Here is a 15,646-nt window from a genome sequence, read left to right as displayed (position 1 = left end):
GTGCTGGAGAACCAGCCTCTCAAAGCACTTCATGATTACCGGTGTGAGGGCCACAGGGCGGTAATCATTTAGGCTGGTGACAGATGACCTTTTGGGCACGGGGATGATTGTGGCTGTTTTTAGGCAGGGGGGGATGACTGCTTGGGCCAGGGAGAGGTTGAAAATCCTGGTGAGAATCAGGGTGAGCTGGTGGGCACACGCTCTGATCACCTTGCCAGGTACTCCGTCTGGTCCGGCAGCCTTCCTGGGGTTCACTGCCAGGAGCACGCGCCGTACCTCATGCTCCTGGACAGTGAGTGGGGTGCAGCCTAGTGGGGGGGGGGCAGGACTGGAGCAGATGGGTGGTCCTGAGGTGTCTCAAAGCGAGCAAAGAAACAGTTAAGTTCCTCTGCTAGTGACACACTCAGGTCTCCTGCAGTCACATCACAGCCTCTGAAGTTTGTGATGTTCTGAATGCCCTGCCACACCTCCCGTGTGTTATTGCTGGACAGATGGGACTCTATTCTCCTCCTGTAGTCCGTCTTGGCTTTTTTAATTCCTCTTTTCAGGTCAGCTCGAGCAGCACTGTAGTTCAAGGTGTTTGGAGTCAGTTTTATTTAGATTTACAGATACTTTAAATGCTACGTCATCCATTCATTTTCTTCCATATATCCAACTTGGGTTTGGCTGTAGATGTGAATGGCTGTCTGTCTCTTCATGTTAGCCCTGCGATAGATTGGCGACCTGTCCAGGGCACACCCCGCCTCTTGCCCCATGACCCTGAATTGGATAAGTGAAAGAAAATGGATGGATGGATATACAGTAGTTATATCCATCCATTATATAACAAAAAAGTGGATTCCTAGAAAATGTCTTATTTTCTTGACTGTCCATCCATCCATCCATTCTCTTCCACTTATCCAGGGCCGGAGCCTAAGCAAAGAAGCCCAGGCTTCCCTCTCCCCAGCCACCTCCTCCAGCTCATCCGGAGGGACCCCAAGGCGTTCCCAGGCCAGCCGAGAGATATAATCCCACCAGCGTGTCCTGGGTCTACCACGGGGCCTCTTCCCGGTGGGACATGCCCGGAAAACCTCACCTAAGAGGCCGCCAGGAGGCATCCTAATCAGATGCCCGAGCCACCTCAACTGGCTCCTTTCGATGTGGAGGAGCAGCGGCTCTACTCTGAGCCCCTCCCAGATGGCCGCACTCCTCACCTTATCTCTAAGGGAGAGGCCAGCCACCCTTCGAAGGAAACTCATTTCTGCCGCTTGTATTCGCGATCTTATTCTTTCGGTCACTACCCAAAGCTCGTGGCCATAGGTGAGGGTAGGAACGTAGATCGACCAGTAAATCGAGAGCTTCGCTTTTACACTAAGCTCTCTCTTCACCACGACAGACCGGTGCAGTGCAGTGGTGGCTGGTGCTAAAAAAACTGAGGGGGGCGCACACAAACAAACAAATGAAAAACAAACAAAACAAATCTTAAAAAATAGCACTATATGAACATGAATTTTGCCCTCCTTTCCTTCTGCCCTGCAAATTTCTCAATTACATTCTTGTTAAAGTCAGTCATCTCTGTGACTAGTCTTTTCTCCATTGACAACATGGCCAATGCATTCAGCCTGTCCTGAGTCATTGAGTATCTCAGAAAAGTCTTGATTCTTTTCAGAGTTGAAAAGCACCGTTCAGCTTCTGCTGTGGTCATGGGTGTGGTGATGAAGATCTTCAAGAGCGTGACAGTTTCTGAAAAGACTTCTTCTAGATTGTTTTCCATAAACAGCTGGAGTAGGCCCACAGCACCACAACAGGCTTTGAACTCTTCCTTGCTGTAGATGAGAGTAAGCTCTGTCTTCAACTTACCTCGATTGAGCACTGGATAGGCTTTTAAGGTGTTGCTCAGTGCATCTTCAGGAAATGCTGTGTTGTATTGTTCAAATCTGTGGAGCTTGAAAAAGCTCCACAGAAGTCCAGTCGCCTTGAAAAAGGCGACTGGACTTCTTTTTGTTTCTTGAAGCCCTCAAAACATGCGGTTACCCCAACTGGGCCTTCATCAAATCAGCTAAGATGCACAGGAATGAAGGCCAAACACAAACTACAGAGAATAGGAAGGACAAGAGGAACAACATTGTCATCCCATATGTGTCAGGCTTGTCAGAGAAACTCAGAAGAATTTTCTCCAAGCATGACATCTCAGTATACTTCAAACCAAGTCACACCCTAAGACAAAAACTGGTTCATCCCAAGGACAAACCCGCCAAACACAAGATCAGCGATGTAGTGTATGCTGTTCAGTGCAGTGAAGAGTGCTCGGACCTCTACATTGGTGAAACCAAACAGCCTCTTCACAAACGAATGGCACAACATAGAAGAGCCACCTCGACAGGACAAGATTCAGCAGTACATCTGCATCTGAAGGAAAAAGGGCACTCTTGAGGATGCCAATGTTCACATTTTGGACAGGGAAAACAAATGGTTTGAAAGAGGAGTGAAAGAAGCCATCTATGTCCACTGTGAACAACCATCATTGAACAGAGGAGGTGGATTACGTCACCAACTTTCCCCCGCTTACAGTGCTGTCCTGAGCTCCCTTCCCAGACGTCTCAACCCCCATTCACACCTTTGTTCCAGTGACCTCAATAGGCCACAGGAAACAATGGAGCGGAGTCCTAAATTGGTTTCAACTGAAACCACTGATTAAATATGACCCACGCCCCCTTCACACCTGGGCACATGTGTTCACGCACATGATCAATAGAGGGTCATAACCACCTCCAGGGGACTACGCCCACAGGGGTTTAAATACCTGGGTCTCTCCACCTTTTGGTTGAGAACTGAAGAAGCCTTTCGGATGAGAGGTGAAATGTCTTCAAGAAACAAAAAGAAGTCCAGTCGCCTTTTTCAAGCTCCAGAGACTACTATGACCTGGATGACTGAGAATCTACACAGACATATTGTTCAAATCTGTCCCCCTGCAGGAGTGTGGCACTAACAAGGTGGTTTGTGAAAGAAAAGCGCTCCCTGGTGTGTCCCAGTATGATATCACAGACCTTAAGAGAGAAGGACAAACATGAAGATTATGATTTTATAATCACATTTTTCATTCTAAATATGAAATGTTATTTTGTCCTTTCTATTAAGTCATAGTAAGAAGGAACACATTTTATTTATAAACTTACTGATTTTAATAACATTTGCTGCCATTTTTTAAGGCTGTGTTATGAAATGTGTTACAGCATTTTTGTGGGACAAGATTATACAAAATTCAGTAACCAAATGTTTTATTCCCTGTTAGGTTCGGACCACCGTTGAATAAAGAAAGACACAGAAACCCGTAGTTGATTTTTTACCTGCAGGGAGAGTCTCAGTCAGCTAACACTCACGTGCCTCTGAAAGAGAGTCTGACTTCTTTCTTCCTGCCGGTGCTTTTATTTTAGCGTCACGTAAGTGTGTGGGGGTGTGTGTATGTGTGTGTGACGTCAGTAAACAGGCGTTACCTGCTTTCCTCACCTGGAGGGTCCGGGTGTGTGTGAGTATGTTTTGTGCTTACAGTCTGATGGTCATGTGCATGTTTATGATGAACACATTGTGATACATAGAAAAACAGTTACATGTTTATCTATTCTAACAATTCCTCCCTGTTTATCATGAACATAGCACATACAATCCTGAATGAGGTTGAGGTGAAAAACCTGTCATGCAGCTGTCTATCCTTCTTTTGACCCAAAGTCACTTTCTATTCTTTCAAGACAGGAAAATTCCTCAACGGCCCCGCCGCTCACGGCAGCCACTGCTAGTCAGTCTCACTCAGGGAAGCACCTACATACATTTGCAAATTTTAAACATTAGTTTGAAAACCAGTTTACATCCACCCCCATCACTTGGTCTCTCATTTTCAATGGGGGTTTCATATTTGGTCTTCTGTTTCACCCTCCTGCCCAGCCTGCACAAGGGTACACTGATAGAAAGCTGAGAGGAAAACATTCGTCATCATTTTCCTTAAACATGGAACAATACAACTGAAAAATAAACAAAACAGTAACAGATTGACCCCTGGTGGCCCTAAGACTTTCAGCAGGGCTTGCCACCAAGCTCCAGTAGTCAGCCAAGAGAGCCAGTCCTGACTCCCTCCAGGTGTCTGCTGTTCCATATACTGCTGCAGGGTGTATACTCCTCCTTGCGGGGCGACCAGCAAGTCCAAAACCACTCTGTTCTGCATCACCATTGCACGAAAGGCGCTCAACTCTTGTGTTGCAGTCGCGATGGTCATCAGTGCGCCCAGGGTGCAGATCCAGTTCCACGTGGTCACTGCATGTGAACGAGACATCCCTATTTAGTGGGGGATTCAGTTGTTTTCTTCACGGGTTTGAGACGAAGGTGGCCTAGGGCTCACCCCCCCCCTTTGTACCCCGACTTCCATCCCCTACTCAGCATTGGTTGGCTCAATCCTTTTGCACTGGCTGAGGTGGATCCACGTGGATCTCTCTGCTATTTTGACTGCAGTTGGCGTGGTCAGTGGTACCTTGTAGGGTCCGTCCCACTGGGGTTGGTTCCAGCACTTCTTCTTGATCACTCTGACCAGGACCCAGTCTCCCACCGCTACCGGATGTTCCTGTGGAGAAGCAGAAGAGCCTTCTGGCAGTTTATTTGTATCAACAACATTTTTGCTTTGGAACAACTTTCTCATCCGATCACTCAAGTCTGTCTCTTCCTCTGCTTGTTGTTCTTCTGCGTACACCAGGAGTCTAAAAGGTCAGCCAAACAATGCCTAATAGGGGGTTATCCCTGTGTTGTTGGGGGTCACATGCATGTATGTTTTTACTAAGTCTATGCATTCTACCCAGGGCCTTCCCCTTTCTGCCATACATTTCCTTAGTCTATTTTTTACTGTACCATTCGTTCTTTCAACGAGTCCTACGCTCTTGCGGATGATAAGAACAGTGATTTTTTTAGCTGTACCCCTAGGTTTTACGACTAAGCAATACTTATAGGTCTTACTCACTATCCCCCCCTGTTGATACATGTGTTAAAGCATGAATCAATATGGCTGCTGTTTTGAATAGTGACCTAGGAAGTTGTTCCACTTCAATTTTGCTTGCTGCTGCATCTCATGGAGCACTTCGGGTCACAAGCGTTCCACAATTGTCGTGTAATTGCTGAGGTGCCATATTTACCACTTGCGGCCAGCTTTGCTGCTTTGTCAGCATAGCTGTTTCCCAATACTATCAAGTCTGTGCCTGTTTTGTGTGCCGCGCATTTACAAATGGCCAGGGCTGATGGCAGTTTTATGGCCGTTAATAGGTTTTTTTAAACAGTTCAGCATGTTTTACTGGCTTCCCTGTAGAGGTCAGCATTCCCCTTCTCGCCCACTGTGCTGCAAACGAACATACGGCAGAAAAGGCATACTGGCTGTCAGTGTAAAACGTGACTTCTTTACCTGCATGATGCTTGCATGCTTCGGTTAATGCGATTAACTCGGCTGCTTGAGCAGAGAGGTGTGAGGGCAGTTTCTCCGCTTTGATTATGGTGGTATTGGTGACTATAGTGTAGCCCGTTTCTGTTTTCTGTTTTGAGCCGTCCACAAACACAACGTGGCCTTTCGCCAGTGGTTCATCTTGCAAGTCTAAGCTGGGCTTGCTGTTTTGTTCCGTCAGCACTTTGCAGTCATGAGGGTCGCCGTCATGTGGCGTTGGTAGCAGAGTGGCTGGGTTTAGAGTGATGCAGCACTCTATAGTTATGTGTGGTTGCGATAACAGGAGCGCTATGCAGCTCCGGTGTCTGGCTGGAGATAAGAATGTCATTTTACTCTGTAAGAGCAGCACCTCAAGTGTAAGTGAGTGGAAAAGCACCAGTTCTCTGGAGGCCTACATAGCGAGTGCTGCTGCACATACTGCTTGCACGCAAAGGGATCCATGCTCTGCAATAATTACACAGGCCTAAAAAGGCCATCATTTGCTTCTTCGTTTGTGGTTCAGGTGGTTGTGCTAGTGCTGTGTGTGTGTTAGATGCCAGTAATGAGTGAGTGGTGTGTGTGTGTGTGTGTGTGGGTGTTATCTGACTTCCCTTCTCTGCTGATCAAGCAACTTGCCCTCATCTGACTTGTCTAAAGTCCTCCTCTCCGATCAGTGTGACACAGTCTGGTTAGTCCACGTTCCATTCACCAGTTGTGGACATTCAGTTCACCAATGACCCGTCAGGCTGCAGTTGTAACATCTGTCATCTCGATGCACCAACGATCATTCTGGTCCGGACGATGTCTGATCGGAGGGCAGGAGTCCAGATCTGGGTCAGAGATTTTCAGTGCTTATAAATTTGCCTGCAAAAAGGGCATAGAGAGATGAGGTATCACAAGTAACAACACATGGAGGTGGCCCCAAAACCGCCACTCCATTAATTAGGGCATCAGCTGTTCTGCCGCTCAAAACTCCGCTAAGATCGCGCTCTACGCAGAGTTCTTTAACTATTAATTTTCTACTCCTGCGTTCCCATCTCTATTTTTTCCCAGTGAGACGTCTCTCACAGGTAAGAAAACAGAAAAAAGGACACGTTCAAGGAGGCCTAATCACCTTAGGTTAAAGCCACCCATTCGCTGATGGGTGTTACCCTTTTAAGCAGACTCCCAATGTCTATTCGTCTCTGACAGTGACAGATGCAATTTTTGATTTAGCTTTTAAATCAAACTTTCCCATTTTAAATTATTTGGAATCTTTCTCACTCGATATGTTTTATGGCCGTGCCTCTAAGGCAGGGTCCTTGAATCCAGGCAGCTGTCCAGCAAAGGGTGAAAATTCGAGTTCCTCCGTAATTTGCAAATGCAGGAGGACTGAAGCATTTTTTTTTCTTCAGCTGGCCAGTGACTCGTCACTTCTTTGTGGAAGAACTTACTGGATCCTACCAACAATCACCAAAATTGTTATGGAAATTTATCAAATGAGAGAGACAAGATTCCTGTCGCCCATTGTTCTATGTCAATTTTGTGTGGGGTTAAGCCTTTAACGGACTCTTGCATTTCAGTCTCAGTCCAAGGTCGGTAAACCAAAATAGTGGGAGGTTGAGGGGCGCTTGCTGTCCCTGTGTTTGGGTTCGGGACTTGGAGCATGGGGAAGGTTTGTGCCACTGGTTCCAGTGCAGGTGGGGGCCCTCCACAATAGAAACAATCCCTTTCATGCCCGTACTCTGATAAAACGGGATAACCTGCTGGCTTAGGTGTGGCATGCACATCTATGTGCGCCAGTGTTTTAAGTTCCCCATTTCTGGTGCGGCTCGCAATGGGAGAAAAAGCTGCGGGAGAAACAGCTGTTAAGCCTTCCCTTGCTTGGGTCTCATGTTGTTTTGTCCCACTAGCTCCTCCCCCCTCTAAACATGGCGCGGCTTGTTTTACGCCGTTAGCTCCTCCCCCCTCTAAACATGGCGCAGCTTGTTTTACCCCGTTAGCTCCTCCCCCCTGTAAACATGGCGCGGCTTGTTTTACGCCGTTAGCTCCTCCCCCCTCTAAACATGGCGCAGCTTGTTTTGCCCCGTTAGCCCCTCCCCCCCCTCTAAACATGGCGCAGCTCCGGGTGCTGCAGGGTCAGGCTCACTACGGTCTTGCTGGGATCTACATACAATGTGAGTTTTCTCATCTGCCTTTATTACAGCTGCATGCACATGTGTGGGTGGTTTTAACGCTGTGGCTTTTGCGTTCCGCTGTTCCTGTCTGCGTTTAGCCTGTAACAGCCAAAACTTTGCACACTGCAGTTCCAACTGCGCCTTCTTGCAAAATGCTGCTTTTTGTTGCAGCTGTGTTACTAAGTTTTCACATTCGGTCACTACCAAGTTTCCCTTAAACCCATATTTTTTCTTCCATTTGTTTATATTGAGTTGACCCTTGTTTATCCCATTCCATAAATTTTACATCGCCCTCTAATACGGCGGCCTCGCATTTCGACGAGGACTTACCCATTGTTCCTGACGTACAATCAGCCTGTGCTTTGTCTCGTACAGACCACGTGTCTTTATTGAGACCTAAACACAAATCCGCCCTTCACTGTGTACTCCAACAGACCATGAAGTTAAAAACCGTTAAGATTTTCTTCATGCTGCTGCTTCCACTTCAATGGCGGCTTTCACTCTGTCACTCACTTTCACACACACATACGCGTATTTATGGCGCCTATTTTAAATCTTTGTTTACGGTGAGAACACCAAAATTCCAAATTAAGGCCAAATTAAAATTTCTCCGTTGGGCGGGAGTTACCAATTTACTTTCTCCTGTCGGCGAGAACACCTACGGTACCGTTTTATACTTTATTTGCTTTTCCCTGAAAAGCTAACTTTCCCTGAAAGTTACTTCGGCCGGTGCCCCTCGTGAACCCTGTTCTGAGGGCGCTTTTCCCTGAAAAGCGAACTTTCCCTGAAAGTTACAACGGCCGGTTACCTCACGAACCCGGTTCGGAGGACGTATACTACAGTTTTCCCTGAAAAGCCAACTTTCCCTGAAAGTTATCCTGGCAATCGGACCCGGTCCGACTCAGTAGTGTACGATTTGTTTGTGCTTTTCCCTGAAAAGCTCCGGCCGGTTACCTCACGAACCCGGTTCGGAGGACGTAGACTACAGTTTTCCCTGAAAAGCCAACTTTCCCTTAAAGTTATAATGGCAATCGGACCCGGTCCGACTCAGTAGTCCACGTTTTGTCCTACCTGGTTTCTGTCGTCTTCACTTGGTGGATCGGGTCTCGAGGAAAGCGTTCCCAGCGACCGCGGAGAAACCTATGAAGCCGGGCCTGGCGACAAACGTCATGCCCCAGGTCTTTTGTGCAGCGCCTCTATTGCAGCTGGCTGTCCGGACAGTCTGCCGGCGTCCCTCCGTAGTCGTTGGGAAAACCTCCTCACTGCCCGCCCGGCTCTCGAAGGACCAAAAAATGTTAGGTTCGGACCACCGTTGAATAAAGAAAGACACAGAAACCCGTAGTTGATTTTTTACCTGCAGGGAGAGTCTTAGTCAGCTAACACTCACGTGCCTCTGAAAGAGAGTCTGACTTCTTTCTTCCTGCCGGTGCTTTTATTTTAGCGTCACGTAAGTGTGTGGGGGTGTGTGTATGTGTGTGTGACGTCAGGAAACAGGCGTTACCTGCTTTCCTCACCTGGAGGGTCCGGGTGTGTGTGAGTATGTTTTGTGCTTACAGTCTGATGGTCATGTGCATGTTTATGATGAACACATTGTGATACATAGAAAAACAGTTACATGTTTATCTATTCTAACATTCCCCATTACCCATAAACTTCAGTACAACTTAAATAATAAAATATCTTGCTGACAAACATTACATCAACATACCTACACAGCATAGACACAACTAAAGGTATTTCTAACTACAACGCACATCTTCCTAATATATTAAATAACTACTATAAACCAGTGTAACAGTGATTTTCCACAACAACTCACCTCTGCAGCAATCCTTTCATGGTCTTCTACACTGAGTGTCCGACGCTTCTTCACTGGCTGACTACTACCTACACTGCTTTGTCCAACCATGGAGTGGAGAGAATTTCTGCCAAAGAGAAATACTTAGAATACTTACAATACAAGTCCAAGTTGTTCTTCCTGAGGACCCTCAGGAAGTGAAGTCGCTGCTGAGCCTTCTTGATAACAGCTGTGATGTTATCTGACCAAGAAAGATCAGCAGAGATGAGGACACCAAGAAACCTGAAGGTGTGGACCCTCTCCACACGCTCGCCGTTGATGTAGAGGGGAGCTGGGTCAGTCCTGTGCTTCCTGAAGTCGATGATGATCTCTTTGGTTTTCATGGTGTTCAGTACCAGGTTGTTCTCTGAACACCAGGCTGTCAACTTCAGGACCTCCTCTCTGTAAGCTGCCTCATCTCCCTTTGAGATGAGTCCGACCACTGTGGTGTCGTCAGCAAATTTGACGATGAGGTTGTTATTGTGGGCCGGACTGCAGTCATGGGTATAGAGGCAGTACAGGAGGGGGCTCAGCACACAGCCCTGTGGGGAGCCAGTGCTCAGTGTGCGGGTGGAGGAGAGAAGGGGGCCAAGTCTCACAGTCTGGGGCCAGTTGGTTAAGAAGTCCTTGATCCAGGAACATGTGAGAGGGGGGAGGCCCAGGGTGTGCAGTTTGGTGGTGAGAATGTCCGGGATGATTGTGTTGAACGCTGAGCTGTAATCCACAAAGAGCATGCGAGCGTAGCTCTGCTGCTGCTCCAAGTGGCTTAACACAGAGTGGAGAGCTACAGCGATGGCGTCCTCTGTGGATCTGTTTGCACGATATGCAAACTGATGGGTGTCGAAAGTGGGGGGCAGATGGTCTTTGATGTGCTGGAGAACCAGCCTCTCAAAGCACTTCATGATTACCGGTGTGAGGGCCACAGGGCGGTAATCATTTAGGCTGGTGACAGATGACCTTTTGGGCACGGGGATGATTGTGGCTGTTTTTAGGCAGGGGGGGATGACTGCTTGGGCCAGGGAGAGGTTGAAAATCCTGGTGAGAATCAGGGTGAGCTGGTGGGCACACGCTCTGATTACCTTGCCAGGTACTCCGTCTGGTCCGGCAGCCTTCCTGGGGTTCACTGCCAGGAGCACGCGCCGTACCTCATGCTCCTGGACAGTGAGTGGGGTGCAGCCTAGTGGGGGGGGGCAGGACTGGAGCAGATGGGTGGTCCTGAGGTGTCTCAAAGCGAGCAAAGAAACAGTTAAGTTCCTCTGCTAGTGACACACTCAGGTCTCCTGCAGTCACATCACAGACTCTGAAGTTTGTGATGTTCTGAATGCCCTGCCACACCTCCTGTGTGTTATTGCTGGACAGATGGGACTCTATTCTCCTCCTGTAGTCCGTCTTGGCTTTTTTAATTCCTCTTTTCAGGTCAGCTCGAGCTCGAGCTCGAGCAGCACTGTAGTTCAAGGTGTTTGGAGTCAGTTTTATTTAGATTTACAGATACTTTAAATGCTACGTCATCCATTCATTTTCTTCCATATATCCAACTTGGGTTTGGCTGTAGATGTGAATGGCTGTCTGTCTCTTCATGTTAGCCCTGCGATAGATTGGCGACCTGTCCAGGGCACACCCCGCCTCTCGCCCCATGACCCTGAATTGGATAAGTGAAAGAAAATGGATGGATGGATATACAGTAGTTATGCTTCTGGTTACTTTGTCAAAGTATTCATTTTTATTATTTATCAAATACAATTACATCACTTTACATGATGTGCTCTGTGTATGCAGCGTAATTTCATCTTAAGTGGGCCAGACCAGTGCCACTATAGCCTGAAAATTGTCTGAAGAAGAAAAAAAAAACACTTTCAAATTGTCCCCCTTACTAACAATATGAAGAGTTTTAACTGCACATTTCATCTCTCAGATGTAGGAAAAAGTGTTGCAATTATAATACATCCCAGTTTTGTCCACTTTATAAAGAAATGCTGCTGTCCCTGTGAGAAATAAAGGACTTTAACTTGTAATTTAACAAAAAAGTGGATTCCTAGAAAATGTCTTATTTTCTTGACTGTCCATCCATCCATCCATTCTCTTCCGCTTATCCGGGGCCGGGTCGCGGGGGCAGGAGCCTAAGCAAAGAAGCCCAGGCTTCCCTCTCCCCAGCCACCTCCTCCAGCTCATCCGGAGGGACCCCAAGGCGTTCCCAGGCCAGCCGAGAGATATAATCCCACCAGCGTGTCCTGGGTCTACCACGGGGCCTCTTCCCGGTGGGACATGCCCGGAAAACCTCACCTAAGAGGCCGCCAGGAGGCATCCTAATCAGATGCCCGAGCCACCTCAACTGGCTCCTTTCGATGTGGAGGAGCAGCGGCTCTACTCTGAGCCCCTCCCAGATGGCCGCACTCCTCACCTTATCTCTAAGGGAGAGGCCAGCCACCCTTCGAAGGAAACTCATTTCTGCCGCTTGTATTCGCGATCTTATTCTTTCGGTCACTACCCAAAGCTCGTGGCCATAGGTGAGGGTAGGACCGTAGATCAACCAGTAAATCGAGAGCTTCGCTTTTACACTAAGCTCTCTCTTCACCACGACAGACCGGTGCAGTGCAGTGGTGGCTGGTGCTAAAAAAACTGAGGGGGGCGCACACAAACAAACAAATGAAAAACAAACAAAACAAATCTTAAAAAATAGCACTATATGAACATGAATTTTGCCCTCCTTTCCTTCTGCCCTGCAAATTTCTCAATTACATTCTTGTTAAAGTCAGTCATCTCTGTGACTAGTCTTTTCTCCATTGACAACATGGCCAATGCATTCAGCCTGTCCTGAGTCATTGAGTTTCTCAGAAAAGTCTTGATTCTTTTCAGAGTTGAAAAGCACCGTTCAGCTTCTGCTGTGGTCATGGGTGTGGTGATGAAGATCTTCAAGAGCGTGACAGTTTCTGAAAAGACTTCTTCTAGATTGTTTTCCATAAACAGCTGGAGTAGGCCCACAGCACCACAACAGGCTTTGAACTCTTCCTTGCTGTAGATGAGAGTAAGCTCTGTCTTCAGCTTATCTCGATTGAGCACTGGATAGGCTTTTAAGGTGTTGCTCAGTGCATCTTCAGGAAATGCTGTGTTGTATTGTTCAAATCTGTCCCCCTGCAGGAGTGTGGCACTAACAAGGTGGTTTGTGAAAGAAAAGCGCTCCCTGGTGTGTCCCAGTATGATATCACAGACCTTAAGAGAGAAGGACAAACATGAAGATTATGATTTTATAATCACATTTTTCATTCTAAATATGAAATGTTATTTTGTCCTTTCTATTAAGTCATAGAAAGAAGGAACACATTTTATTTATAAACTTACTGATTTTAATAACATTTGCTGCCATTTTTTAAGGCTGTGTTATGAAATGTGTTACAGCATTTTTGTGGGACAAGATTATACAAAATTCAGTAACCAAATGTTTTATTCCCCATTACCCATAAACTTCAGTACAACTTAAATAATAAAATATCTTGCTGACAAACATTACATCAACATACCTACACAGCATAGACACAACTAAAGGTATTTCTAACTACAACGCACATCTTCCTAATATATTAAATAACACTACTATAAACCAGTGTAACAGTGATTTTCCACAACAACTCACCTCTGCAGCAATCCTTTCATGGTCTTCTACACTGAGTGTCCGACGCTTCTTCACTGGCTGACTACTACCTACACTGCTTTGTCCAACCATGGAGTGGAGAGAATTTCTGCAAAGAGAAATACTTACAATATTATAATAATGAAGAAGAAGAAGAAGAAGAAGAAAAAGAAAAAGAAAAATCAGCTATTTAAACAATTACCTGATCTTTTGAATGTCCTGCTGGAACTGTTGGATGCTCTCCTGGATACAGACTGAATCTATGACCTTCTTCTGGAGTTTGGCATAGAGAAGGTCCACATGAGGCATGATATGGTGGAAAAGTTGCAGAAAGAACTTAAAATCCTGATCCTCCAGTAGCATGGCAAATGCTCCAGCCTCTCTGACGGTAATGGGGTCAAAGTCACCAGAGTCTTGTATGCTTTGGAAACAGCGGATGAGGTCCTCTCTGTGCTCAAACACAGTATTGATGGCACGGCTGTGAAAGTTCCATCTGACATTGCTGGATGCTGGTAGTCTGTGGGCCACAACTTTATCAAGAACGCTTGTGTGCTTGGATGATCTGGAAAAAAAGCTGGAAAATCCACTAAGGTTAGAAAAAAAAATTCTAACTTTGGTTATGTGAGAAGTAGCCTGTTGCATTATTAGATTGAGCTGATGAGCATAGCAGTGGATGTAGTGGGCATTTGGGTACACATCTTGTATCTTCTTCTGAACACCTGCAGTGGCACCTCGCATCACGCTGGCTCCATCATATGCCTGACAGATTAGCTTAGCCTTTTGATCCTCAGGAAGAATAGTTGCAAGACGTTCTTTTAGGGCTGTAGCAATGGAATCAGCTGTAGCCGACTGCAGAGGGATAAACTCAAAAAACCTTTCCTGCACAGTGTTTTTGGCATCGATATAGCGTAGTACAAGCACAAGCTGGCACTGCGTAGCAACATCCACAGTCTCGTCTACCTGGATTGAAAGAAAATCACTGCTCTGTGCTTCTTTGATTATATGCTCCTTCAGAACAGAAAACATACAGTCCAGTAGCTCATTCTGCACAGTTTTCGAAGTTCCCTTAAACACAGTAGCATTCTCAAGGTGCTCTTTTAGTACTCCATCAAGAGAAGCAACAAAATCAACCAACCCAAGAAAGATCCCGGGATTTTCAGAGCTCTTACTTTCGTCATGACCACGCAAGGCCAGCTCAAAGGCTACACAAAACTTAACACAGTCTATTATTCTAGAAAGGATGTGCCGATTTTTTGTCACCTATTCATTGTGCCTTCTAACAGCAATCCTGTAGCCTTCATCTAGCTGTTGAGCAATGCTAAGTTTCCCCCAAAAACTTAGCTTCATTGCATTGTCTAGGTGGCTGCGGCTGTTTTCGTGCCGTTGGCATTTTTCTGAAAGATGTTTTAAGTCTCTTACCCCAGTTGTTGTCCACATTGCCTCCGTGCCAGAACTTTGAAATAGCAAACACGGAAAGCAGTAAAAGGCATTGCTTACATCACATCCAGCTAGCCAACTCCGCTTGTCATAAGAAGAGCTGGAAAAAGCCCGCGTGTAGGATCGTCCACGATCACTTGCCTGCTGCTGAATTTGTAAATTGGGACGATCCGGTCCAAGCTCCTTTATCCTGTTTTTTTCTTCAAGTGAACACTTTGTAAAAGCATTTTTTTGTAAAGACAAAACAGAATTTTCTCTCATTTTGAAACTACTCCACTTTGCAAACATAAATGTGAATCGACCTAACGAACTGCAGCTGCGCTAATGAGTGGAATCGGGGATTGTCCAATCACACAATGTTTTAAAAAAAAATTAGCCAGTACTGACACTCTACCAGTAATGACACAACAGAATGGGTGTGTCCGGGACGCAGAGCGCTGCGCCCTGTGGAAAACCTTAAATAACCAATTAAAAGTCAGCCTCAGATCACCTGCTTGCCAAAAGTTGATGCGCCTACATACACTCTCATTAGAACGGCGCCCTGCACATAGGATAGGAAGTGTGCACAATGTGAGCAATTAAATCAGAGGTGGCAAAAGTACTGACATTCTGTACTTAAGTAGAAGTACAAGTACTTATGTTAAAAAATACTTTAGTAAAAGTCGAAGTACTGGTTCAACTTCTCTACTTAAGTAAAAGTAAAAAAGTACAGGCTCTGAAATGTACTCAAAGTAAGAAAGTAAAAGTAGTTCTTTGGAGGATGTTTCTACCTGCTATTTTTGTGTAAAACAAACCGAACCTCATTATATATTATTGTAATAACATAAAATAATATTACATGAGAATACAAATGTTATTCCAATCTAAATTTTAATCCTAATGAGTGCACTCAGCTTGAAACTGTTATGTAGGACACAAACTGTTAAAGGGAATTTAAACACAGCTCTATTCTCTGTGTCCTCCATAGTAGAGGGTGACTGTGCCTCCACCTAAACACCAACATGAGGATACTCAGGGGTTACAGTGGGATTCAGAAGGTGGAGGAACCCTAAGATCAGCTGTAGCGGCTCTGTATGGGGAGAAGAATCACAACTTTCTATTGTGAGCTGCAGTAAATGATGTTGGTGTGCAGGCTGTGATCAGCTGAACTGCTGCTGCTCTGA

General features: G+C 46.1%; 2 protein-coding genes across 2 annotated transcripts in view; both read right to left on the bottom strand.

The window, feature by feature from the left end:
* Positions 1–1,316: 1,316 nt before the first annotated feature.
* Positions 1,317–9,504, bottom strand: LOC115799076 (uncharacterized). The gene is made up of 3 exons (XM_030756030.1): positions 9,404–9,504; positions 2,941–3,026; positions 1,317–1,916 (listed from the first exon to the last, which is right to left on the bottom strand). The coding sequence occupies exons 1-3, from the start codon at positions 9,491–9,493 to the stop codon at positions 1,475–1,477; spliced, it is 618 nt and encodes a 205-aa protein (XP_030611890.1). The 5' UTR covers positions 9,494–9,504; the 3' UTR covers positions 1,317–1,474.
* A 2,482-nt stretch (positions 9,505–11,986) lies between these two features.
* LOC115799180 (zinc finger MYM-type protein 1-like) overlaps positions 11,987–15,646 on the bottom strand; it is a 41,851-nt gene continuing 38,191 nt past the window's right edge. Inside the window, exons 4-6 of the mRNA XM_030756204.1 lie at positions 13,249–14,006; positions 13,050–13,155; positions 11,987–12,628 (exon numbers count right to left, since the gene is read on the bottom strand). Of these exons, the coding sequence (XP_030612064.1) occupies positions 12,101–12,628; positions 13,050–13,155; positions 13,249–14,006 (1,392 nt within the window). The 3' untranslated portion in view covers positions 11,987–12,100. The remainder of the gene's footprint in view (positions 12,629–13,049; positions 13,156–13,248; positions 14,007–15,646) is intronic.

The sequence above is a fragment of the Archocentrus centrarchus genome, chromosome 20 (genome assembly GCF_007364275.1).
Source record: "Archocentrus centrarchus isolate MPI-CPG fArcCen1 chromosome 20, fArcCen1, whole genome shotgun sequence".
Lineage (NCBI taxonomy): Eukaryota > Metazoa > Chordata > Actinopteri > Cichliformes > Cichlidae > Archocentrus > Archocentrus centrarchus.
This window is presented reverse-complemented; position numbering and strand designations above follow the sequence as displayed.

Bases quoted from the DNA above. Each gene is read 5' to 3' on its own strand.
- LOC115799076 (XM_030756030.1), bottom strand. From the start codon at position 9,493: ATGGTTGGACAAAGCAGTGTAGGTAGTAGTCAGCCAGTGAAGAAGCGT. The intron at 3,027-9,403 runs GTGAGTTGTTGT...TTCTCTCTTAAG, and splicing joins ATGAAAGGATTGCTGCAGAG to GTCTGTGATATCATACTGGG. The intron at 1,917-2,940 runs ATTTGAACAATA...CAAGCTCCACAG, and splicing joins ACACTCCTGCAGGGGGACAG to ATTTGAACAATACAACACAG.